The sequence below is a fragment of the Sorex araneus genome, chromosome 3 (assembly GCF_027595985.1).
Source record: "Sorex araneus isolate mSorAra2 chromosome 3, mSorAra2.pri, whole genome shotgun sequence".
NCBI lineage: Eukaryota > Metazoa > Chordata > Mammalia > Eulipotyphla > Soricidae > Sorex > Sorex araneus.
The window spans coordinates 3,196,703-3,220,835 of NC_073304.1; the positions used below are offsets into that span (position 1 = coordinate 3,196,703).

The 24,133-nt window shown below is 67.9% G+C and overlaps 1 protein-coding gene across 1 annotated transcript in view; it reads right to left on the bottom strand.

Annotated features, from left to right (window-relative positions):
- Window positions 1–3,880: 3,880 nt before the first annotated feature.
- The window catches only part of HHIPL1 (HHIP like 1), a 22,660-nt gene continuing 2,407 nt past the window's right edge, over window positions 3,881–24,133 (bottom strand). The window contains exons 2-9 of the mRNA XM_055133130.1: window positions 19,213–19,859; window positions 17,102–17,245; window positions 14,720–15,048; window positions 13,419–13,545; window positions 12,305–12,450; window positions 9,824–9,905; window positions 7,925–8,007; window positions 3,881–5,667 (exon numbers count right to left, since the gene is read on the bottom strand). Coding sequence (XP_054989105.1) covers window positions 5,129–5,667; window positions 7,925–8,007; window positions 9,824–9,905; window positions 12,305–12,450; window positions 13,419–13,545; window positions 14,720–15,048; window positions 17,102–17,245; window positions 19,213–19,859 — 2,097 coding nt within the window. The 3' untranslated portion in view covers window positions 3,881–5,128. The remainder of the gene's footprint in view (window positions 5,668–7,924; window positions 8,008–9,823; window positions 9,906–12,304; window positions 12,451–13,418; window positions 13,546–14,719; window positions 15,049–17,101; window positions 17,246–19,212; window positions 19,860–24,133) is intronic.

A 24,133-nucleotide genomic window follows, 5' to 3' on the forward strand; every position in this document is an offset into this window, starting at 1 on the left:
GTCCGTGGCAACCCTGAGTCCTCCGCGCCGACTGCCGAGCGGCGGCGCTAAAGGCTCCCGGGCGCTGCGTGTAACGGCGTTTCTCCGCGCGCGCCCCAGACCCCTCCTCTCCCGCTAGCACAGTGCTGAGAACCCCGTTTCGACCTCCAGGCGTTGAGATCATACCTAAACCTCCCGCACCGTCAGAGCTAGTTCCCCTGGCCGACGTGTCCACGCAGAGCCTCCCTCCCCACCCCGGGCCCGCGCTGACCCCAATCGGGCACACCGGGCAGGGGGCCAGGACCCGGCTGGCACACGCGGAGGCCCGGGGCTGCAAATGACGGGCGCTCGGCGGCACTCGGGCTGTTCTCCCGGAGTCCCACGCGCCGCCCGCAGCTCCCAGACCCAGGGGAAGCCTGTGAGAGGTGCCGGCCTGGGTCGGAACCGAGCGCCGTCAGAGAGGGCGAAAATGTGGGCAGCGGGGGCCGGAGCGATAGCACAGCGGGTAGGGCGTTTGCCTTGCACGCGGCCGACCCAGGTTCGATCCCAGACATCCCATATGGTCCCCCAAGCACTGCCAGGGGTAATTCCTGTGCATTGCTGGGTGTGACCCAAAAAGAAAAAAAAAAAAAGAAAGGAAATGTGGGCAGGGAAGGTCACCCCCGGGAGGGACCCGGCAGGCCCGGAGCATTTCTGAAACCTAACCACGACTGCCCCCCTCTCCCTTCCCCAACCAGGCGACAGATGAAAACAGCTCCAGACTTTTTATTTGCTTGTTTGGGGGCTGCTCCCAGCTCCATGCGAGGGGCCACGCTGTGCCAGGGATGCCACCGGGCCTCCCGGTTGCACACTCTGAGCTCAGCCCGCTTCGTTCTGCTCTCGCTCTCCACAGCGGTGCGTTTAAGATGTTTCGGGAACTCAGGGAAAGTGGGGCTGGGAGCAGGGGACGCCAGGTGTTCGCGCCCAGCCCCAGTGACGGTCTTCTGTTCTGGGGACAAGCCCCCAGCGGGTGTGGATGCTGCTGCGAGCCTGAGAAAGTGCCTCTGCCTCATCCAGGGGCCAGTCCCAGAGAGGTCCTGGGGCTGAAGAACGGGAAGGTTCTGGTTCTTCTCCCCTGATTCAGCCAGGGACAGTCACCACCGGCTGTGACAAGCCACCAGCGGGGTGTGAGCTGCAAGGTGATGGATGGACTGCGCCAAGCTTTCGGAAATGGGGCCAGTAGGGAGGACAGAACTTTCAGCCCCTCACCCAGCCGTCTTGGCCGTCCAGCGCGGCCAGGTCCAGCTGAGGGCGGGTACTTGCCACAGCGCCACCATGTGGCCCCAAGAAGCAGACGCGCGCTCTGGGACCGCCTGTTTCAGGGGAGGGGGCTGGAGGGAGGGGGAGGGCTGAGAGGTCAGACAGCCCCTCCTGGGCTGTGAAAGCTCCAGAGCGCGGAGAAAATTAGGAGGAGGAGCCAAGGAATTGTTCTTTAAAGACAGGACCAGAGCCTGAGCTTCCCCGGCATACCCTCTTCCCACTAGGGCTAAAGAGAGGAACATGTGTGAGTTTGGGGTCCACACCGGGCGGTGCGCAGGGCTAGCTCTGGCTCAGTGCCCGGAGGCGGTGCTTGGGGACCCTGCGTGTTGCCAGGGATCAGACTCAGGTCTGCCACAGGCAAGGCAAGCTCCTTCCCCACCGCACCATCTCCCCTGCCTGGAGAAGTAGGGGCTGACGCCCGGCCAGGGCTCCAGACTGCCCCGGGCTGTGCCCCGAGCCTCCGCAGATGCCCCCCACTCTCTTGCCAGCAAAAATGCCGCTCGCCGCACCCCTGGAAATCTCCCTTTTTCAAATGGAAAAAGCAGAAGGCCCCTCTCGCCTGCACCCAGGGCGACTCCCAGGGTCTGGACAGCTCCAGCACCTGCAGGGGGCGGCATCGCCCACTTTGGGGGCCACCGCTCAGGACAGACTCTCCCGGGCGGTAGACACAGCCACCGAGAGGGCCTGGCAGAAGGTGACATGTGACAGGCCCAACCCAGCGCGCGGCGTGTGCGAATCAGCGGGGTGTGCAAGGCTCTGTCAGCTTCTCTATTTCCATTTTGGTTTTCTCGGGCCACACCCAGCCGCACCCAGGGCTCACCCGGGGCTCTGCCCTTAGGGGTCTGGAGGTGCTCAGGAGACCCTGTGGGCCGCCGGGGAGCAAACCCGGTCAGCTGCGAGCAAGGCCAGTGCCCTCCCCGCCGGATGACTGCCCTGGCCCGGGGTTGTGTCAATTTCACACCAAAAGAGAGTCTAGAAAAATAATCATGACTATTTGGGGAGGGAGGCGGGAGGAGTTGTGAGAGCCACACCTACCCAGGGGGCGATGCTGGCATTGCCTGGGCTCCAGAGGGTGGGCTCGAACCCAGGCTGGCTGCGTGCGAGACAAGCCCCTTCCCCGTGGCAGCCTCTCTCCCACCCCATCTCGGACACTTCTGTGTGTGGGGCGGGGGCTGGGGTCACTCCCCGGGGTGCTCGGACTCAGCCTGAGGCCCCAGGACTGGCGGAGCCTGGGGCCTGGGACCAGACCTGGGGCCTCCCCCGTGCCGGACTGTGCTGTCCGGCATCTCCGTGTCCCAAGGGCTGTGTTCAGCAGGGGAGGCGAGGCAGGGTGTTACTGCATGCAAGCTGGTGGAAGCTGCAGGCGCCGCCAAGGACGCGGTTTCCCGGAGGGAATGGGTGGGGGTGAGGAGGGCAGACGGGGGGAGGCTCCTTTGGAAGGGCTGGGGGGGGGGCTCAGGGCCAGCTCTGGGGGCGAGGACCCCACAACGAGGGGTGGAGCCACCTCGGGGATCCGGGCCGAGGCCTGTGGCGTGCGGTGCCTGAGTCTGAGGGCCATCGGCAGACCAGCACGTGCACACGCTCCCTGGGGGCCAGGAGCACTGAGGGGCCTGGGAGGAGCAGGACGCGGGAGGAGGGGTGGGGCTGGGCTCCCCCCACTCCGAGGCTTTGTCCCAGGATATTTCCATGCTGGTTCCGCACGGGCCAGGCCAGGCCCCTCCCCACCCTGACGCAGTTGGCGGCTGCCGGCCCGGATGCCCCCAGCCTCGTGCTGAGACTCCCGCCCAGGAGGCAATGCAGCATGAATAATAGTAATAATAGTAATAGTAATAATAATAATAATATAGTGATAATAGTGATAATGATCATGCAAAGGCCTTTTCTTCCAGCAATCCTGCTGCTGAACCCCCGGCACCCAACCACCACAACCTCCTGTTGATCATTTCCAAATGAGGCTCAGAGAGGTCAAGTGACCACCCCGAGGTCACACAGCCAAGGCAGAAGCTCCAGCCTTTCGCAGTGCCCTTCAGTCAAGCATCTTCAAGATACAAACGCCCGGACTCTTGGGGAAGCTGAGGTGGCCCAAAGCGGGGCGACAGCTGCTGACCAGCACTGCCAGAGACAGAGGGACGTGCTTCCCCAGGAGTGGACACAGTCCTGGTCAGGGGCTCAGCCAGCCACTCCAGGGTGAGTTGGGGTGGAAGGGAGCAGGGCGCCCAGGCGCAGGATGGCAGTCCTGCCTCTCGGGGCCTGGAGGGCGCGGGAACAGAGGGAGCACTAGACAATGAGTCTGCATCCTCCCTCCCAGTCAGGAGGCCACAGAGGGGCAGTGCAGAGGGACAGCTGCTTTGGGTACTGGCTGTGTGATGTCTCGGGGGTGGCTCACCCTCTCTGGGCCTCGGATTGCTCATCTGCGGGTCACGGACACCTCTGAGGACGGGACCTGGCGGCCGGGAGATGCTCCCTGAGCTCGGCCCCCCTCTCGCGTGCCTTGGTTCGGGGTTACGCCTGGAGGGACAGTGCAGGGGACGCTGGATGGCGGCCCCAGGCCCCTGGCTTCCCCTCAGGACACCAGGAGCTCTGGAGCTTGAAGTGAGGAGAAGGGGCGGGGAGGGGCGGGGGGAGCATGGAGGCCACCGGGAAGAGGCGGCAGAGGCTTCTGCCACCACCCCCAGGGCCAGACTCCCACGCTCCCGGCCCTGCACCCCCTCCCGACCCCGGCTAGCCTCGGACACGGACACGGGGGGCCGCGTGTTCTCCTGACTCCCCACAGTCACCTGGGGCGGCCGCGGGTGGGTCAGTGCTTGGGGGGGGGGCTGGCGTGGGCGGGAGCAGCCCCCCTCCATGCCCCAGGACCTGACAGGGCTCTGGGCCGGGCCCTCACTGCCCCTCTGATTTTTTTTTTTTTTTTGGCTTTTTTTGGTCACACCCAGCAATGCTCAGGGGTTACTCCTGGCTCTGCACTCAGGAATTACTCCTGGGATGCTGGGAATCGAACCCGGGTCGGCCGCGTGCAAGGCAAACGCCCTCCCCGCTGTGCTATTTCTCCAGAAGGGGCGGGTGGGCCTGGGCTGGCGCGTGCCCACCCTCCAGGACAGGCTGGCCAGGTGCCGTGGGGGCAGGGGGGGGTCCCAGGGCTGACCCTCCTTCTGGAACAGCCCGGCCACCGCCCAGCCCTCAGGACGGCCCAGGGCTGGACATGAGCTGTCTCCTGGCTGAGGCTGCACCCACGCCTGCCCCGGGGCCCTTGCACCAACTCTCTGTGGGCTCAGAGCCCCCTCCGGAGGGGGCGGGGCCAGGCCCCTCCCAGCAGCCGAGAGGGGCCGGAGGGGCGTTTGGGGACCTTGGAGATGAGTTTCCCTAAGAGACGCAGCTGGGAGGGCGGCGGGGGCGGGATGGGCAGTGGGTGGCACAGTTTGAGTGGGGCCCCTGCACCCCCCACTCGCAGACAAATGGGCTCAGTCTGGCCACGGTGGGTGGCATCTTGGGCGGCGGGAGCGGCCGGGCTGTGGGGCGGCCACCCCCTGACTGTGCTCTCCGAGGTCAGCCCCTCACCGCCCCAGCCTTGCCCCAGGCCCCCTGGGAGCACCAGGCTGACGCCCTCCTGTCCCCTCTGGCCGCCAGTTCTGGGCTGCTTTCCTCCGCCTCTTCCGCCTCCAGGATAGACCTCTGTTAATGTGGCCAGCGCCGTGTCTGCTTGGGAGAGTGGACGCTCTCCTGATGAGTTGCTGCTTTTACTTGCGATGCTGGGGTGGGGGGGGGCCCCCAGGAGGCCCCAGGACTGAGCGGAGCCCTTCGGGGAGTGTAGGGGGCCCCGGGCCGGTGCGCGTCTGCCCGGGCTCGGCGGCGGCTAGGGGCCGGGCTCCTGGTGGCTGCACACCACGCCGGCGTCCTCCTGGTGGCCGCAGTTGTGGCGGCCCACGCCCCGGTGGCTGCAGTCCAGCAGGCTGGCCTCGGCGCCCGTGCAGCGCACGTCGTCCAGCAGGATGGGCAGCGCGCGGCCCTCCCCGAACTCGGCGCGCTTGGCGGCCCGCACGGCGTGCGCGAAGCCCAGCTGGCGGCACACCACGGCGGCCGCGTGGCCGTCCCACGCGTCGTCACACACCGTGCCCCAGCGGCCGCCCGCGAACACCTCCACGCGCCCGCTGCCCGCGCCCAGGCCGGCGGGGGACACCAGGCGCACGGCGCCGCGCCGGGGGGCGGGCTCCGCGGGGCTCTGCCGGCCCCGGGCGCGCCCCTGCCCGCCCCTCCGGCCCCCGGGCCGCCGCGTGGGGCGGGGCGGCCGCCGCGTGGGCCCCGAGGGCGCGGCCGTAGGGCGGCTGCGGCGGGGCGCCTGCGTGGGCGCGCGCGCTGGCGGGGGCCGGGTGCTTTCGGGCGTCGGGATGAACTCTGCGCGGAGGAACAGCAGGTCAGGGGGACCCCGACCCCAGCCTCAAGCCCCAGCCCCCACCTCAGTACCTGGAACCCAGCCCACCCGCCCTCCTGAGACCCCCTTCCTGTCTAGCAGGACCCGCACACCGCGCCCGCTGTCCCCAGGGGCAAAGGAGTGTATGTCCACTCCTGAAGGGCAGCTGCCGGGGTCTAGCCTGAGGACTGGGCCCCGTCCTGTTGGCAGGGGACAGTCCAGCACCTGGACCCTGCCCACGGCCCCCCACATCTGCAGCCCCAAGGCTCGCCAGGTCCCCGCAGGAGGGCCAGCAGGAGCTGCGGGATGCTGGGACCCATCACACGGCCGGGGCGGGCAGGGGCGAGGCAGGGGGTCACTCCTCCTAGGATGGCCTCACCCACACCCTCCAGGGGACACATGATTAGGCCGCCCCCGCGGGGACACGGTACCCCCAGGCACTGGGTCTCAATGGGGGTGGGTCCCAGGGACAGCCCCTCAGCCCCTCGGCCCATCTGGGCCAGACCCCGTGGGCTCCCTGGGGAGGCCCGAGAAAGCGCCACGGTCACGGCAGACAGGGGCTGGCAGCCGCCTCCCGGGACACCCCTGCACCCTCAGAGAAGGGCTCGTGGCCCTGGGCTGCTGGGACGGCCCCGCCTCTGCCCCAGACCTGGGATGCCAAAGTGTCTCTGCCAGCCAGGTGGGGGTCGGCTGCTCTGAGCCCAGCGTCCGGCCCACAGCCAGCTCCCAGCCCTGGAACCAGAGTGACCCAGGGCCAGCGCCCCCTCCCCACCGGGCTGGCGCCTCACCCCCCCAGGTGCCCAACCTCCTCCTCCTCTGCCCCCCGAGCCCCTTGCCCCCGAGGACGCTGGAGCACCCGGCCCGGGCAAGGGGGCCCGTGGCACTGAGAAGCGGGGCCCACACTTCGGGCTGGGAGGTGCCCCAGCTCCCGCTCCCCTGGTGGGCAGGGACCCGGGTGCAGAGCCCCGAACCCAGGCCCCCGGGCTCCCAGAGGGGGAGAGGAATGAAGGGAAGGGAGAGAGGACAGCGGGAGCCGCTCGCCCTGCTGGCGCCCGTGCTGGGCCCAGGCCCACCAGCAGTGAGGCCTGAGCAGGGCCGGGAGCGGGCCAGAGCACTGCCAGGGGCCGGAGCGACAGCACAGCGGGGAGGGCATTGGACTTGCACGCAGTCAAGCCGGGTTCAGTTCCCAGCATCCCATAGGGTCCCCTGAGCACAGCCAGGAGTTACCCCCTGCATCGCCAGGCGTGACCCAAAAAGCACTGTCACTGTCACTGTCATCTCATTGCTCATCGATTTGCTCGAGCGGGCACCAGTAACATCTCCATTGTGAGACTTGTTGTTACTGTTTTGGCATATCGAATATGCCACGGGGAGCTTGCCAGGCTCTGCTGTGCAGGCGGGATACTCTCGGTAGCTTGCCGGGCTCTCTGAGCGGGACGAAGGAATTGAACCCGGGTTGGCCGCGTGCAAGGCAAACGCCCTACCCACTGTGCTATCGCTCCAGCCCACCCAAAAAGCAAAAAAGAAAGAGAGAAAGAAAGAGAGAGAGAGAAAGAAAGAAAGAAAGAAAGAAAGAAAGAAAAAAGAAAGAAAGAAAGAAAGAAAGAAAGAAAGAAAGAAAGAAAGAAAGAAAGAAAGAAAGAAAGAAAGAAAGAGAGAGAGAGAGAGAGAGAGAGAGAAAGAGAGAGAGAGTCTGGCCAGAGAGCACCCCCAGGCTGAGTGCAGGCTGTGTGTGTGGGGGGTGACTCCCCCAGCACCGCCCAAACACAGCTGGGAGCAGCCCCCCCAAACAACGAATACAAAGAGCCAGAAGGCCAAGTCCCAGGGGTGGCTCCCGCCTCACCCTGCCCCATGCTGGTCAGTGCCCGAGTCTGGGGGCAGCTGTCCAGCTGGGCCCCAAGTCCACCTCCCTGAGGGCCTGCTGGGAGCCCCGGCCCCGAGGCTCTCCACGGGGCTCACCTCCCCCCCCCCCCGCAGCCCCCAACAGCCTCCCGAAAGGCGGCTGGGCCGTGCCTGGCACGGCTGGCCTTGGGCCCCACCCTCTGCTGCCCCGCTGGGCCCCTGGCACACTCCAGCCCCCGCCTCGGCCCCGGCCCTGGCACGGCGCACACCAGGGCCTGGGGCCTGGCACCAATGTGTCGGGTGTGGCAGGTGTGGGGCCGGAGGAGTCCAGACAGGCCCCGCAGGCCGGGTGGAGAGGTGGGGACTGCCGGCGCCCCCCCCAGCCCCGCTGGCACTTACTTTCCTTGGGCACGAAGGGGATGAGGCGGCTCTTCACCTTCACCGTGGTGGGCTCGATCTGGCACTTGCCCGGGGGTGCCCGCCTGCCAACACACAGGAGGGGGTCGGGGCCGGCGGGGAGGGGCGGGCTCAGGAGATACGGTGCCACCTCTGCACCCCTGCAGACACCCGCCCCTGCAGCTCGGGGGCCGGGTTTCTGGGGACACCGAGGCGAGCCCGGGGACTGGGCTGAGTCTCCCGGGCTACCCGGGGCTGGACCCCACTTTCCCTGCTTTGGGGCAGCAGATCTGGGGCTGATGCGCGGGGCAGAAACGTCAACCGTTCCACGAGCCCGACAGGGGTCCCCCAGGGTGCCTCGAAGCAGGGAGGCCAAGCAGGGGTGAGGGGGGGGGCGGTGAAGGCCCTGCAGGCCGGGCCGGGCTGGCAGCCTCCGCGACGGGGGCCGGCCCTGTCCAGGCTCCAGCCATAAGGGAATGACATTAAACCTTCCTCCGGGGCGCGGGAGGTGCCGTCAGCGCTGGGCCCTGCGTGCCCGTCCACTCCCGCCCCGGCAGTCCCCCGAGCACTGTGGGCGCGGCTCCCACACCCTGAGCAAAACAAGTTCTCCTGAAGGAGGCGCTGGCCGCGTCAGCGTGTGTGGGCAGCGCAGGAGGACACAGCCCGACTCGGGCCTGGCCGAAAGGTCACTTCTCCCCCCCGACCAGAATCCAGGGCGGCTCCGGCCCCGGGGGCTCAGGCCAAAGACAAACCGGCGACCAGCTCGGCGTCCGAGGTGTGGACAGGCCGGCCAGGATGCCCGGCGCCCACTGACAGTCACGGGCCCCCCGGGAGGGGTGTTGCAAGCGGGACTGTTTGCGCAAAAATGGGGCAAACAGATGACACAGCCCAGCGCTGGGCCCCGGGGCGCCCGTCCTGGCCGTGCCAAGACCCGCCGCAGGAGGTGGGGGGAGGAGGCGGGGGTGCTGCAGACGGGCTGCCGGGCAGACCGTCCCCACCAGAGCCGCCACCGGGACAGGGAGACAGAACACAGAGGCCGGGCGGGGGTTTAGCTGACGGTGGGGCTGGAGGGCTGGCGTGGAGGAGTAACGAGAAACGTCGCCATCCCTGCCGCTCACGTCCAGCTCCCAACGATTCTCTTTTTTTTTTTTCTTTTTGGGTCACACCCGGCAATGCACAGGGGTTACTCCTGGCTCATGCACTCAGGAATCACCTCGGCGGTGCTCAGGGGACCATATGGGATGCTGGGAATCGAACCCGGGTTGGCCGAGTGCAAGGTAAATGCCCTCCCCGCTGTGCTATCACTCCAGCCCCTCCAAACAATTCTAAAATAGGAAGATCTGAACCCAGGGCCCGGGCTGGCTCCTTGCCACCCAAGGAGCTGAGGTCCAGCCTGGTGCCCGGCTTCCGTTCCAGCACCGTCCCCTCCCCAGGAATGGCTGGTGTCCCCCTCAGTGTGTACGCACAGGGCCGGGGCCAGCGGGGCGGGTGTCCAACCGGGTTTTGACCCCAGCACCCCGAGTACTGCCAGAAGTGGTTCCTAAGGAAGTCCTGGGCCTGCTGGGTGTGGCCCCGAAACCAAAAAACCAAAATCAAAACTAAAAAAAAAAAAATCTGCACGCACGCATCCGGAGACCCGGGGGTCAGCCGCGGGGGCAGGGCCCGGCACGCGCGACGCAAGGCCCAGAGTTTGATCCCCTGCTCCACGCAGCTCCCTGAGCACCCCCTGCTGTGGCCCCTTTACAAAATGCAGCTTGTGGGCCCCTGATCCTCCCCACGGTCCCCTCCGCTGCGGGGCAGAGCGAGGCTGGGGGCCGGCAGACCCCGGGGCACCCCAGCCTGCCCCCTGCCCCCAGCCCGGGGCGCCCTGCCCGGTCTGCGCCACGCCGGGCGGGCTCTCACCTGGAGGGGTCGATCACTTTGTACACGACCCCACGGGCGGCCGTGGCGCTGGGCACAGCCGTGGACAGGAAGTACAGCTCCCCTGGGAGAACAGGCAGGTGTGAGGAGGTGACGGACCCGCCCGGGCCCAGCGGCGCCCCTGTCCAGACGGGGACCCTGACGGCCCAGCCGAGACGGGCTCCGTGCGGGGACCACCCGGCCGGGCCTCTGGCCTCCCGGCCCCACCCGCTCCGGGCATCCCGGCAGGCTGTGACCTCCTGACCCTGCGCCCTGGCCTGGGCGCGCCCCCCAGGGTGGAGTCAGGGTGCCAAGCTCACCCCGAGCCTGAATGTGCCCGTGGGACCCTCGTGTGGCCCCTGTCACTGCCACCGTCACCCAGGCCCCAGGCGGTCCCTTGGGAGCCTCGGTATCTGCCACGGCTCTGGGGTTCCGGTGAAAACGCGGCCAGGGATGCTCTCGCACCCTGATCGCCGCAGGAAAGGCACGTTCCCACACTGCCGGGCGCGCACCCGCCCCGTCTTCCAGGTGGGAACAGGCTCAGAGAGGTCGAGTGACCGCTCCAACATCGCACAGCTAGTGCGTGAGCAAGCCAGGTCGGGGACCTGGGGTCGCGAGCTGTCCCAGGGCCACGCCTACGCAGGGTCCAGGCCACCCACTGTCAGGGGCAGCGGCACGAGCTCCCGTAGCTGCGGGTGGGACAGTTCCCGGGGGGAGGCTGGGTGGGGGGTGAAGAGCAGTCAGGGAGGGCCACCTGGGGGAGGGGGCGAAGCCCAAGGCCCAGGGAGCGGGGGGCCCAGGAAGGAAGACACTCGAGGGTGGGGGCTTCGGGAGCTGGACGGTGGCGGGTGGGCTTTGGGGCGGAGCGGCCGGGAAGCCGCATGGTGGAGCCGCCCCTGCAGGAGGAAGTGGCATGTCTGTGTGTGGGGGGGGGCGTGCGCACTGCAGCCCCCACAGACACGCAGCCCCCGGCACGGCACCCTCAGCCACCAAGCCCCGCAGCACCGGCGTCCCCTGGCTGGTGCCCACCTTCACCCCAGGACCAGGGGACCAGCCAGCCTCAGTTTCCCCAGCTGGAAAGAGCCAGAGTTGCCCCAGGCACACTCCAAGGTCCCCTCCAGACTCGATGTGCTGGGAGGGGAGGGGCAGAGGGACCCCGCTGGGGCGCTGACCTCAGGCACGGGAAGGACCCCAGAGACGGAGGGTGGGTGGAGGGCGCAAAGCCGACAGGGGCTGCGCCCGGGGTCAGCACCTTCCAGGGCCACACAAGGCGCGAGAAGGGACAGTCCGTTCTGTGTGTGTCCTCCCAGCCCTAGTGTCACTCTGAGGAAGGGCCTGGGAGCTGTCCTGCCAGGCCTTAGCCGTGTGTGCGTGTGTGTGCATGTGTGTGCATATGTGTGCATGTGTGTATGCACACTCATGTGTGCATGTGTGTGTGCATGTGTATGCACGTGTGTTTGCATGAGCATGTATGTATACATGCCTGTGTGCGTGTGCATGTGTGCGTGTGTACATGTGAGAATGTTATGCATGTGACTATATGTGAGTGGAATCTCTGTGCGTGTTTGTGCAAGCATGCAAAAGTGTGTATGCACGTATGTGTGTGTGTACGTGCGAGTGTGAGACAGGAGGGAGCAGACACCCCTCCTCCCCACATTAACCCCTTAGTGGCTAAGTAAAAGGCAACTGGGGCCCCGCGGGGGAGGGCTGGGGCACTTCTGGGAGATTCCCATTCTGGAGGTCTAAACGCCACGAAACTTTCCCAGCCCGGGCCCTGGGAGGCTCTGGGCCCCCGGGGCCACCCCTTGAAAGGGCCCCTGGGTGGGCGTTGCCTAGCAACCCCCAAGCATGCATCAGCCCCCACTAGGCGCTCCAGGGCTTTGTCAGGAGCAATCGGGGCTGAGGACAAAGGCCAGAGGAAGGAGCCGGGCCCAGCACCCCCGACCCCTTCTCCTCACCCCTCCACCCCCAACCCATGCCTGAAAATAGTCTCGGGGGGGAGCCTCACCGCAAGGCAAGAAGGCGCCCACCCCGGGAAGATGTGGTTCATTCACAGGCCCCCACGGGGGGTCTTGTGTCCAGGATTTGTTTTCAGGACAAGTTTCCATCAGGCCACTGGGTGCCCCAAGCTCTACCCCCGCCCCGCCCCGGCTGGTGCTGGGACCTCCTCCCCCGCCTTCCACGAGCAGCAGACTCGGGCCTCTAGGCTGTGCCCACCAGCAAGGGGTCCTCCCCTGCCTCGTCCTCCCCTGGCCAGCAGGGGGCGATCCCCGAGCTCGTCCTCCTCCCGGCCAGCAGGGGGCGCCCCCCGCCTCGCCCTCCCCGGCCAGCAGGGGGCGCCCCCCGCCGCGCCCTCCCCGGCCAGCAGGGGGCGCCCCCCGCCTCGCCCTCCCCCAGCCATCAGGGGGCACCCCCCGCCGCGCCCTCCCCGGCCAGCAGGGGGCACCCCCACCGCGCCCTCCCCGGCCAGCAGGGGGCGCTCACCGGCCTCGTCCTCGCCGAAGGAGATGATGTGCGGGTGGTAGTGGTTGATGAGCCCCGGGAAGGCGCAGGTCTGGCCCCGGCCCATGCAGATCTCGCTGTAGCGCCACTGGCCCGTCTCCGCGTGCTCCCGGAGCGACATGAGGCGCCTGCGGGGGACGCTGAGCTGTGGGGGCGAGCCCAGCGTCACGCCTTCCCGGGGGCTGCCCCGCGCCTGGGCCCCCTCCGGGCAGCCGGGGCGCCCAGACCCCCCCGCCAGCCTCGCGGGCCGCAGCCCCACCCTCGGCCAGAGTGTAGACGGGCGCCGGCTCCGACACGACGCTGCGCGCGGAACCGCTTCGCTCCCGTCTCCCCAGTAAACTCGCTCGGCTCTTCGTCCTGAGACCCGCAGGGCCCGGTGGGGTCCGCCTGGCTTCCCCGCCCGGGAGAAACGGGTGCAGGGAGCCTTTCCCGCGCCGCACAACACGCGGAGCTGGGGTGCGGCGTGACAACCACTGTGTGTGTGCATGTGTGTGTGCGTGTGTGTGCGCGTATGTGTGTGCATGTGTGTGTGCCTGGGAGTGTGTGTATGCGCATGTGTGCCTGTGTGTGTGCATGTATGCGTGCATGTGTGTGCCTATGTGTGTGCGTGTGTGTATGTGTGTGTGCCTGTGTGTGTATATGCGTGTGTGCCTATGTGTGTGCGTGTGTGCACGTGTGTATGTGTGTGTGCCTGTGTGAGTGTGTGTATGCGCGTGTGTGCCTGTGTGTATGTGTGCGTGTGTGCATGTGTGTGTGAGTGGGGGGGTGCGCAGCCCTCAGTGCCGGAGCTTTGGTCCTGAGCCTCAGGAATGCCGGGGGACACCGTGGACAGACTAAGACGCAGCGGGGTCCCTTCTCGAGGTTGTGCCTCCCTCCTGCCATGCCACATAAGCCCCCACAGCCGCCCGCAAGACTCTGGCAGTGCCTGGGGGCACTGGGGCAGCAAAGTCCTGGGGGGATGAGAGTCTGAGGAGCCCAGGCCTCGCCAGGGGCACCTGCTGGCCTCCTCCTGGGGTCCCGGGCATGCCCCGAGCCCCTGGCAGCAGCCAATGGGGTACCAGGGGGGGGTCTTAACAGGGGACCCCAAGCCACTTACCCGCTCATGAAGTCTCCAAAAATGTAGAGTCCGTTCAGGTTGGGGTACTCACAGCCGCGGTACACGTAGCCCCCCGTGACAGACTTGCCCAGCTTGTGCGGGTACGCGAAGATGGGCAGCACATCATCTGCAGGGGCGAGGGGTGAGCTGCGGCCGGCCCACTGCAGAGCTGCGCAGGGGGTGGGGGAGAAGGGCCCCAACGCCCCCCTGAGGGAGGAACCTGGGGGGGTCACAGTCTGGGGTCCCGGGGGAGCAGAGGCGGGGAGAGGAGTCCCGACGGATGGTTATTCAGGGACACGGGGAGGGGGGCAGGTGCCGGGAGGGTCCCCAGCGCCTCGGGTGAGGCCTGGGTGTGGCCCAGAGCGAGGTGCAGGGTTCTCTGGGCTGCACGGATGCAGGTAGGGGTGGGTGGGGAAGGGTCGCGGGTGAGCAGGGAGAGCAGCCCGGGGTGGAGAGGGACTCAGGAGGCGGGGGGAGGGGGCCAGGGTGCAGGCGGAGGTGAGGAGGGGAGGGGCACGGTGGGGTGGGCAAGGCTGGAGGCGTAGGTGGGAATAGGCAGGGGTACAAGTGGGAGTGAGCCTGGGAACAGGCGAGTGGGCAGGGGTGGGGTGGGCAGGATGGGGGCGCAGGGGGGTGGCCAGGGCCTAGGGCAGGCAGGGCAGGGGCACGGCGGGTACTGGGCAGGGCCGCGGTGCAGGGGACACTGGGCACGGCGGGGCACAGGGGTTTTGGGACGCTGGGCACGGCCGGGGTGCTGGGGGCGGCAGGGCGAGGGCAAGGGGGGCCGGACCCTGGGCGGGGGGGCGGGGTGGACGCTGGGCAGGAGTGGGGGCGGCAGGGCGCGGGGGTGACGCTGGGCAGGGGGGCGCGGAGGGGGGTGACGCTGGGCAGGGGGGCGCGGGGCGGGGATGCTGGGCAGGGCGGAGACGCTGGGCAGGGAGGGGGCGCGGAGGGGGGAATGGACGCTGGGCAGGGGGGCGCGGGGCGGGGACGCTGGGCAGGGCGGGGGTGCGGAGGGGGACGCTGGGCAGGGGGGTCGGGGTGGGGGGACGCTGGGCAGGGGGCGCGGAGGGGGGTGACGCTGGACAGGGGGGCGCGGGGCGGGGATGCTGGGCAGGGCGGGGACGCTGGGCAGGGCGGGGGCGCGGAGGGGGGAACGGACGCTGGGCAGGGGGGCGCGGGGCGGGGACGCTGGGCAGGGCGGGGGTGCGGAGGGGGACGCTGGGCAGGGGGGTCGGGGTGGGGGGACGCTGGGCAGGGGGCGCGGAGGGGACGCTGGGCAGGGGGGCGCGGGGCGTCACCCAGCGAGGCGTTGGCGCACAGGCGGCGGTCGTAGCACTCGAAGCCCTCCCGCGCGCGCCACCCGTAGTTGCGGCCGCGCTCCACCAGGTCCACCTCCTCGAAGCGGTTCTGGCCCACGTCCCCGCAGAAGAGGCGCCCGCGGCCCGCGCCCGAGGCGGGGTCGCCGCGGTCGAAGGAGCAGCGCCACATGTTGCGCACGCCCAGCGCGTAGACCTCGGGCCGGGCCGCGGGGTCGCCCACGAACGGGTTGTCGGGCGGGATGCGGTAGGGGGGGTCGCGGGCCGCGGGGTCCACGTCCAGGCGCAGCACCTTGCCCAGCAGCGCCGACCTGCGGGGTCGGGGGAGGCCGGCTGGGGACCCCTGCGACCCCCACCCAGCCCCTCGCCCACGCACGCGGCGGGGGCAGGGGCGGTGCCGGGCCAGAGCCCCCAGGCCCCCTCCCCCTCCCCTCCCACAGGCTTCCATCCGTGGGCGCGGCCCCGCGCTGAGTCCCGCGGCGCGTCTCTGAGAGCCCCAGAGCGTGGCGCGCTGCCCCGCAGGCCCAAGGTCAGCGCCCGGCCCGCGGGGCCAGCTGGGCCACGGCCAGGCCTAGCCCCCAGCACGGCTGCGTGTGGCCCCAAGGAACCAGACCAGCAGCTGGAGAAGGGGGGGCGCTTGCTCCGACGGGGCCACTCCGGGTGGGCGCCCCACGCCCACAGGAGGGACCTCAGCACAGCCCGGAGTGAGCCCTGAGCACTCCCAGGGGTGCTCCCAGACAAAAGCAAGCCCCACGCCCCCTCGACCAGCCTCCCGGGTGGGCGACTGCTGTGACCCCCGTCTCACAGGTGGGGCTTGAAAGATCACGGGCAGCAGGCGGGGCCCTGGCCTTGCACGCGGCTGACCCAGGTCCGATCCCGGCACCCAGAGGGTCCCCGAGCCCCACAGGAGTGAGCGTTGGGCACAGGGCAGGAGTCGGCCCTGAGCACTGCCGGGTGTGGCCCCCAAACAACAGGGCAGCAGGGCTGAGCCCAGCCCCCAGACCCAGGCCCTTTCCTGCCCCTCGCCCCACCCACCCCCGCCCCGCTGCCCGCCTGCAGACGGGCTGTCCCAGCGAAACGTGGCCCTCTGACTCGTGCCCTGTGTGTCTGGGCCCAGAGACTGCGTCTGTGACACGGGGGCGGGAGACAGCAGCGCCCGCCCGGACACCCAGGCGCGGGTCCTTGCTCTCTGCCACTCGGTCGGGTCACCCAGGGGAGCCACACGGGGACGGACTGGACAGTCTCCGCTGTGCCCAGGGCGGCCCGCCCTCCACTGGGCACCCCTGCCTCAGGGATGGAGCTGGAGTTCTGGGCGAAGACCCTTGCCAGACCCGCCCCCTCTCCTGGAGGCTTGGGGGGCTCACAGCAGCCTGGGACCCCCGCTCGCCCCTCCCCTGCCCTCCCTCTCTCCCCCTCTCCTCCTCTCTCCCTTCCTCTCTCCCCCCTCTCTTCTCTCCGTCTTCTCTCTTCCCTCTCTCCCTCCCTCTCTCCCCCCTCTTCCTCTCCCCCTCTTCTCTTCTCCCTCTCCCCTGCCCTCCCTCTTCTCCCTCTCCCCTGCCCTCCCTCTCTCCCCCTCTCCTTCTCTCTCCCTTCCTCTCTCCCCCCTCTCTCTTCCTCTCTCCCTCTTCTCTCCTCCCTCTCTCCTCTCCCTCCCTCTCTTCTCCCTCTCCCCTGCCCTCCCTCTCTCCCTCACCTTCTCTCTCCCCTCTCTCCCTCTCCCCCGCTCCCTTTCTCGATCTCCCTCTCTCTCCCCCTCTCTTCAGACAGCAGCTTCTTTGCCCCCATTTCTGGCCTGATCCACCCCCCAAATCCCAGCCTCTAGGGACTGACCTGCCCCCAGGGCCAGCTGGGAAGGCCCCCAGAGGGCCCAGCCCCACTTTACTCTGAGGTGGCGACGCTCATGGGCCACTGTGTGGTCCCTGTCACTGCAGTGAGGGCCGGTGCCTGGACTTCTCTGATGTCCCCTGCAGAGTCAGCCCCATGTAAGTTACGGGGTGCCTGGATACTGGCACCTCTAGCCCTGGCCCCTGACGGGAGGAGGGTGGCATCAAGCCCGGCTCTTCTGGGAACTCAGTCAGGACAGCGCAGCAGGAGGCCACGGTGCCAGGGAAGGCTAAGTGCTCAGCTGCTGCTCTCCTAGCAGTGCTCAGCGCTGCTCTCCTAGCAGTGCTCAGTTGCTGCTCTCCTAGCAGTGCTCAGCAATGCTCTCCTAGCAGTGCTCAGCACTGCTCTCCTAGCAGTGCTCAGCAATGCTCTCCTAGTAGTGCTGGGGAGAGCCCCACAGGTGCAGGGACTAAAGCAGGGCCTGCAGGCTGCAGGGGGGAACCCCTTAACTTTCTCTCCCGGCCCCCAAAGGGAACATACTTGTTTTGGGAATTTCCAAATTTGCCAAAGGGGTCTCCGGCCATGCCCCCGTCTCCGGTGAAGATGTAGAGGTAGCCGTCCTCGCCGAAGAGCAGCTGGCCCCCGTTGTGGTTCGAGGCCGGCTCTGCGATCTCCAGGATGATCCTGCCAGGCCCGCAGAGACCCCATGAACACCCGCCAGTCACCGTCCCGGAGAGAGCAGACAGGCCGGCCTGCGCCTCTCCCCGGGACGCCCCCTGCAGCACAGGGCCTGGGGGCGCTCAGGAGTAAGGCCCCCCCTGCAAGCCAGCAAGGGGCTGAGCTCACCCCGCACCAGCCCCCCTGCGCGCAGTCCCCCCCGGCTGGACCAAGCGGGCCTGACCACGGCCTCTGGCCTCGGGAACCGCGAGACAGAGGGGACGGAGGGACTTCACGGCCTGGCACCTGGCGGGGCAGGAGCACGGCAGGAGGCACTGAGTGATCTCGGCTCAGCCCCCGAGCCCGGCAGGGGCCGGCCCTGACCCCTGAGTGCAGAGCCCGGGGGTAGCCCTGAGCATCCCGGGCGCGACTCCCAACTCCAAATTAGTTGATTTAAAACAGAAAGGAAAAGAAACAGCCCCAGTCACTCGACTTCTTGATCAGAGCCCTGGAACCCACCGGCCCCTTGAGGGGTGTCCCCGGGCCCCCCGCTGCGGAGCCGTCGGAGGGCGCGGACTCTGCTCCACGCTCGCCTTCACTGGCTCGGGGGAAGTGGCACACACACAGAGACACACACACACGCACACTTTCACATACACACGTATGCCCGTAACACACACGTGTTCACATACACATATGCACAGATACACATGCACATACAATGCTCATGCACACACACACACACACACACACACACACTTGCCCACCAGCTGGCTCTGGCTGGACGTGGCAGTGGACAGTGCGGGGGGGACTCAGGCCAGCAGGGAGGCTGCCCCAGCCATGCGGGCCAGCGGTCACTTCACCCCGCTGGACCTCCAGACGTGAGGCAGTGCCTCTGACCGCTGGGTTTTGTGAGGCCCAGAGAGGAGGAAGCACACGGCAGTGGACGCGCGAGTGAGGACACCGGCCCGGTGTCGGTCTGCAAGCCGCCCCCACCACAGCACACAGGCCCCTCCGGCGTCCACGTGGAGTAGAACACGCGTGAACGCACAGCAGGAGTGGGAGCAGCTGGCTGGTGCCCTTGGTGTGGGGGTGTTTCCTGCGGGGGGGGGGGGTGCTGACTGCTGTGGGCCAGGGATGAAGGTGGGTGCTGGCGTGTACTGGTGAGCGCTGGCGTGTACTGGTGAGCGCTGGCAAGTGCTGGTGTATACTGGTGAGTGCTGGTGCATGCTGGTGTGTACTGGTGAGTGCTGGCAAGTGCTGGTGTATACTGGTGAGTGCTGGTGCATGCTGGTGTGTACTGGTGAGTGCTGGCAAGTGCTGGTGTATACTGGTGAGTGCTGGTGCATGCTGGTGTGTACTGGTGAGTGCTGGTAAGTGCTGGTGTGTACTGGTGAGTGCTGGTAAGTGCTGGTGTGAACTGGTGAGTGCTGGTATGTGCTGGCGTGTACTGGTGAGTACTGGTGAGTGCTGGTGTGTACTGGTGAGTGCTGGTATGTGCTGGCTTGTACTGGTGAGTACTGGTGAGTGCTGGTGTGTACTGGTGAGTGCTGGTAAGTGCTGGTGTGTAGTGGTGAGTACTGGTATGTGCTGGGGTGTACTGGTGAGTGCTGGTAAGTAGTGGTGTGTACTGGTGAGTGCTGGTATGTGCTGGCGTGTACTGGTGAGTGCTGGTATGTGGTGAGTGCTGGTGCATACCGGTGCAAATCGGAGCATGCCGGTGTCTAATGGTGCATGTTGGTGCATGCCTGTTCGTGCTGCTGCAGATGTAGCGTGCTGGTGTGCACGGGTATGTACTGATGTGTACTGGCGCAGACTAGTGCGTACAGCGCACACCCTACGCAGTGCCACGGGCTAGCCCCCACTAGAACACTGGTGCCTGCTGGCTCCTACCCCAGGACAGAGGCGGTGTCTGCTGGGCACGCGGGCACGCCGGCCACACTGCAGCCCCGCCTCCCCCCCACCCCCACCCCCGCCGGGCTCCCGGACACCACCTCTCGGACTCGTGGTCCACCACGTTGGCGTCCTCCGCGGAGACCCGGAACTCGCTGATGCGGATGCGCTCGCGGAAGTCGGTGCCCACGGAGTAGTACACGTAGAGGCGGCCGTTGTCGCGGAAGCGGCGGTGGAAGGCGAGCCCCAGGAAGCCGCGCTCGTCGCCCTCCCAGGGCGAGGTGAGCACTGCGCGGCTGAGGTTCAGGAAGGGCACGGCCAGGCGCGAGCGGTCGGGCAGGTACGCCCACACCAGCCCCAGCTGCTCGGCCACGAAGAAGCGGTGGGTGCCGTCGTGCGCGTGCACCAGCGCCACGGGGTTGCGCAGCCCGTGGGCCGCCTCCTCCAGGCAGAGCTGCAGGCAGCCCCGCGCGTCGGCGCGCACGCGGCCCAGCCCGGCGTTGAGGTGCTCGCGCACCAGCAGGCTGGGGAAGCAGTAGTCCGTGTCGGGCAGCGCCAGGTAGCGGCAGAGCTCGGCCCCGCTGCCCTCCAGCGCCCAGAGCGCGCGGTCGTCCGACAGGTGCCGGAAGAGGCCGCGGCAGGTGGCCCACATGTCCAGGCAGTAGTCCTCGCACAGCCCGGGCAGCGCGCGCAGCGGCGTGGACGGGTCCTCAGCGTCGTACAGGTGGGCGGCGTAGGGCGAGCACTCCTGCGGGGACGTACGGCGTGCTCAGGCTGCCGCGGGGCTCCCCAGGGCCCAGCCCCGCCCAGCCGCACCCCTGTTCCCTGCAGGCCGGGAGGGAAGCCCGGGCCCTGGGCTGGACCAGGAAGGAGGACAGCGGTCAGGGCACTCGGCTTGCGAGGGGCTGCCCCAGGTGTGATGCCTGGCACCACCCGGGGGGCTGGAGTGATAGCACAGCGGGGAGGGCGCTTGCCTTGCACGCGGCCAATCCGGGTTCGATTCCCAGCGCCGCCAGGAGTAATTCCTGAGTGCAGAGCCAGGAGTAACCCCTGAGCCTTGCTGGGTGTGACCCCACCCCCACCAAAAAAAGCCTAAATAAATAAATAAGTAAAAGATCCCCTGATCCCCAGCAGGAGTAATCCCTGAGCACAGAGCCGGAACGCGGAGTTCCTCAGGGGTGGGCCAAACCCAGAACAAACCGGAAGAACAAAAGGACGCAGCTCAAAGGTGCTGGGGAAGCAGCCCCCGCGAGCCCCGTGCCCCCTCTGCCCGGGGGACGCCCTGACGAGGGGCCCAGAGCCAGGCACCCCGAGGACGCCGAGGCAGGACGCCCGGGAGCGGCCAGGGTGCAGCCCAGACCCCACACGAGCCCCTCGCCAGCGCTCCCAGAGAGAAATTGGAATTTCGGTTAGAGGCTTCTGTGCTAAAAATACGCGCGCTGGCTGGGGCTGACGAGAAAGCTGGTCGCTAACGCCAAGTGTGATAAGGAATGTTTTAAACTCCGCCTGGGGCGGGGGTGACGGGCCAGCGCGGCTGACCTGGGTTCAGGTCTTGGCATTTTTCCTGAGCCGCCTCGCACCCGCACCCTGCAACAACACGAGCACTGTGACGTGACGGAGGTTGGTGTGCGGGTCAGAGTGAGTGTCCCTCCGCGGGCTCAGCCCACGTGCCGGTACCTCCTGTGAGGCAGGCCCAGCTCCCAGGAACTGTGTGTGTGGGGGGGGGTAGGCCCGGATACCGGGGTTCAGGGCGGCCTTGCCTCTCCGTGGCCCCAACAGTGGCTGACTTTCACTCGCGGTCAGTAAGTCCTTCCCTGGGGCCAGCACAGCGGGAGGGCGCTTGCCTCGGGTGCAACCAACACGGGTTTGGTCCCGCGCCTCCCCTGTGGCCTCCCCAGCCCCACCGGGAGAGATTCCTGAGCACAGAGTCAGGAGTCAGTCCTGACTGGCTTACAGCGGGGTGTGGCCCAGAAACCAAAAGCAAAAAGGAAAGAAGGAAGAAAAAGAAAGCTTCTCCCTGGGCAGATTCCTCCTCCGAGAAGCCTTCCCTGACCACCTCCTCCACCACCTCCAAGAAACACCCCCTGACCCTCAGCAGGGGCGGAGCTGTGGGAAGGGCTGGGGCAGGGGCTTTGCAGGCAGAGGCCAGAGCTCAGCCCAGCACTGCGGGGAGGCGGGACCCCTGAGCAACGCCTCACGGTGCTGGGCGGGACCCCAGAGCGAGACTGCATCTCGGCCTGGTCACTTGTGACTGCGCCCCAGTGACCCAGGCGAGGGCCCTCTCGGCTCACCCCTGAGTGTCTGCATGCTGTCCCCTGCGGCCCGCCCCACCCTGGGGGTCTGCCCAGCCTGGCCTCAGCGCCTCCTCCCGGGAACATGCCTTCCAGGGGACAGAGGCGGGAGGAGCCCAGGCAGGATGCAGACCCCAGGGGGGCGGGGGAGGGGGACGTCTCAGCTCCGTCCCCCAGAACAGAGGCCTCTGCACCCCCCATCTCTGAGGTCTCCTCTGCCCACTCTCAGAGCCGGACCCTCGCGGTCTCTTCCTCCTTTGGGTGCTGGGGCCACACGCGGTGGTGCTCAAGGGTTACTCCTGGCTCTGTGCTCCGGGGGCCATACAGGACGTCGAGGACTGACCCCAAGTGCGCCGAGTGCAAGGCAAGCACGCCAACCACTGCACAATCCTGCCACCTTGCCAGCACCCCCTTTTGTTTGTTTGCTCAGGGGTCACTCCTGGCGGGTCCAGGAGACCCAGTGGGATGGCCAGAGTCAGACATCCCCGAGTTTGATGTGGCCGCGCGCACGGCCAGCGCCCCCCGCTGTCCCATGGCTCTGGCCCCCCTGCCGTCTCCCATCTGTGTCTGCATCCGTCCGTCCCCTACCCCGCCCCCGGGAGCTCACAGGCCCAGCCCTGCTCTGACCTAGCCCTGCCCCCCCCCGTCTCAGCGTGCCCCCCCAGGACGGCCGGCTCCGCCAGACACACCCTGGCCCCCTCCCAGGCAGGCCCGGGCCGGGTTCCAGGAGGCGGCCCCCCGGGACCCTGGCAGGCTGCCCTCTTGGCCGCCGGCCCCGGCAGCCAGCCAGGGGCCTCCGCCAGTCAGCGATCGTGGCTTTTGGTCACGCCGCCGCCGTCTGCTCTCTGCGGCCGTGGCCGAGTGCTCGGGAGTCGGGCTGGCCTGGGCTTCCGCTCCGCCGAGCACACGTGGTGTCCGGGCAGGGCAGCGCCGGGCCACCGCCCCAGGAGGTGCCCGCAGGGCTGGAGGGCCAGGGGCCTGCCCGGGTGCACACACACTGTCGCAATCTCTGAAGAGCAGGTCAGCGCGACCCCGGCACGGCGGGGAGGGACAGACACAAACGGGCGGGAGGTTCTCCCCAGAACCCGCGTCTCACCCGCTGATCTCCCTCCTCCTCATTCCCACGCGGGAAAACGGGGATCTCTCAAACACAGACCTCTCCCCCTCCCTCCCCCTCCCTCTCTCTCCCTCCCTCCCCCCCTCCTCTCTCTCCCTCCTCCCCCCTCACTCTCTTTCCCTCTCTCCATCTCTCCATCTCTCTCTCCCCCTCTCCATCTCCCTCTCTCTCCCTCTCTTCCCTCTACATCTCTTGCCTCTCTCCCTCTCTCTCCCTCTCTCTCTCCCTCTCTCCCTCTCTCTCCCTCTCTCTCCCTTTCTCTCCCTCTCTCTCCCTCTCCCTCTCTCCATCTCCCTCTCTCCATCTCCCTCTCTGTCCCCCTCTCCATCTCCCTCTCTCTCTCTCCCTCTCTCCATCTCTCTCCCCCTCTCTCCATCTCCCTTTCTCTCTCCCTCTTTCCATCTCCCTCTCTCTCTCCCCCTCTCTCTCCCTCTCCTTCTCTCTCTCTCTCTCCTCTCACATCTTTCTAAACAAGTGCCAATAAAAACGATCTTGCTTCGCAAAGAAAAGCAAAAACTATCCGGCCACAGGCCCAGGGAGGTAGGTCCGGGTTCCTCACACCCGACAGACCCTGCCGCGCAACCCGCGTCCACACCGTGCAGGAGGCCCAGAGATGCCGCAGGAGCCGGAGCAGGGGGCAGGGGGCGGGGGCAGGGGGCGGGGTCAGGGGTCAGGGGCAGCAGGGGCCGGGGCGACGAAGCCAGCGTGGACCTAGGAGGAGGAAGGGGTGGCCGGGATGCCCGCTGCTGCCCGTCCGGCCAGCCCCTCAGAGTGGCACCCTGGGCTCCGGACCTTCACGCGGGGCTGACCTGTGCCCAGGCCAGCCCGACCCCCTGCCCGTGCACAGCCGAGCCCCCAGTCCCTGCGGGAGGTGACACAGAGGCCGGGTTCCCCCACCCCTGCATCCCGCGCCCCTGCAGGCGTGTCTGCTTCCACAGCGCCAGCCCCCCTCCCTCAGGGCTCCAAGCCCCTCACCACCTTCCCCACCACCAGCTTCCCGGGCTCGGACACCAGCTGGCCCCGGCTGTGCCCAGGACCTCCTGTCCCCTCACACTCGGCCGCCACCGAGCACTGAGCCCGCTCCACTTCCGCCGTCTCTCGGCCGGCCAGAGGACGGTCGCTGCCTGCCCGGGCGGGGTTCCCAGACCCCCTGTGCCGGGACGGGGGCTCAGGAAGGAAGACCAGGGGCCGGAGAGCACAGCGGGGAGGGCGCTTGCCTTGCTTGCGGCAAACCCGGGCTCACTCCCCGGCCTCCCATCTGGTCCCTGAGCACTGCCAGGAGTGATTCCCGAGTGCAGAGCCAGGATCACCCCTGAGCAGCACCGGGTGTGACCCGAACAAGCAGTAACAATAATGATGATGAAAAGGGAGCCAGGACCTGGGGCGCACAGTGGCTCAGAGCACTGGCCCTGGAGTCACGAGACCCTGAGTCCCATCCCTGACTTTGCACGGAGTACCGACACCTCTGTCCTCTGCGACCTGCAGGCTGCAGCTCAGTGTCCTGCACTGCCCCGCAGGCCGTGCGCCAGTAAGCTGACCGCCCACCTTCCGCCAACCAAACATCTCCCTCAACGCCCCCCCAGCCCAGCGAGCGCCCACAGCCGGGACCCCTCG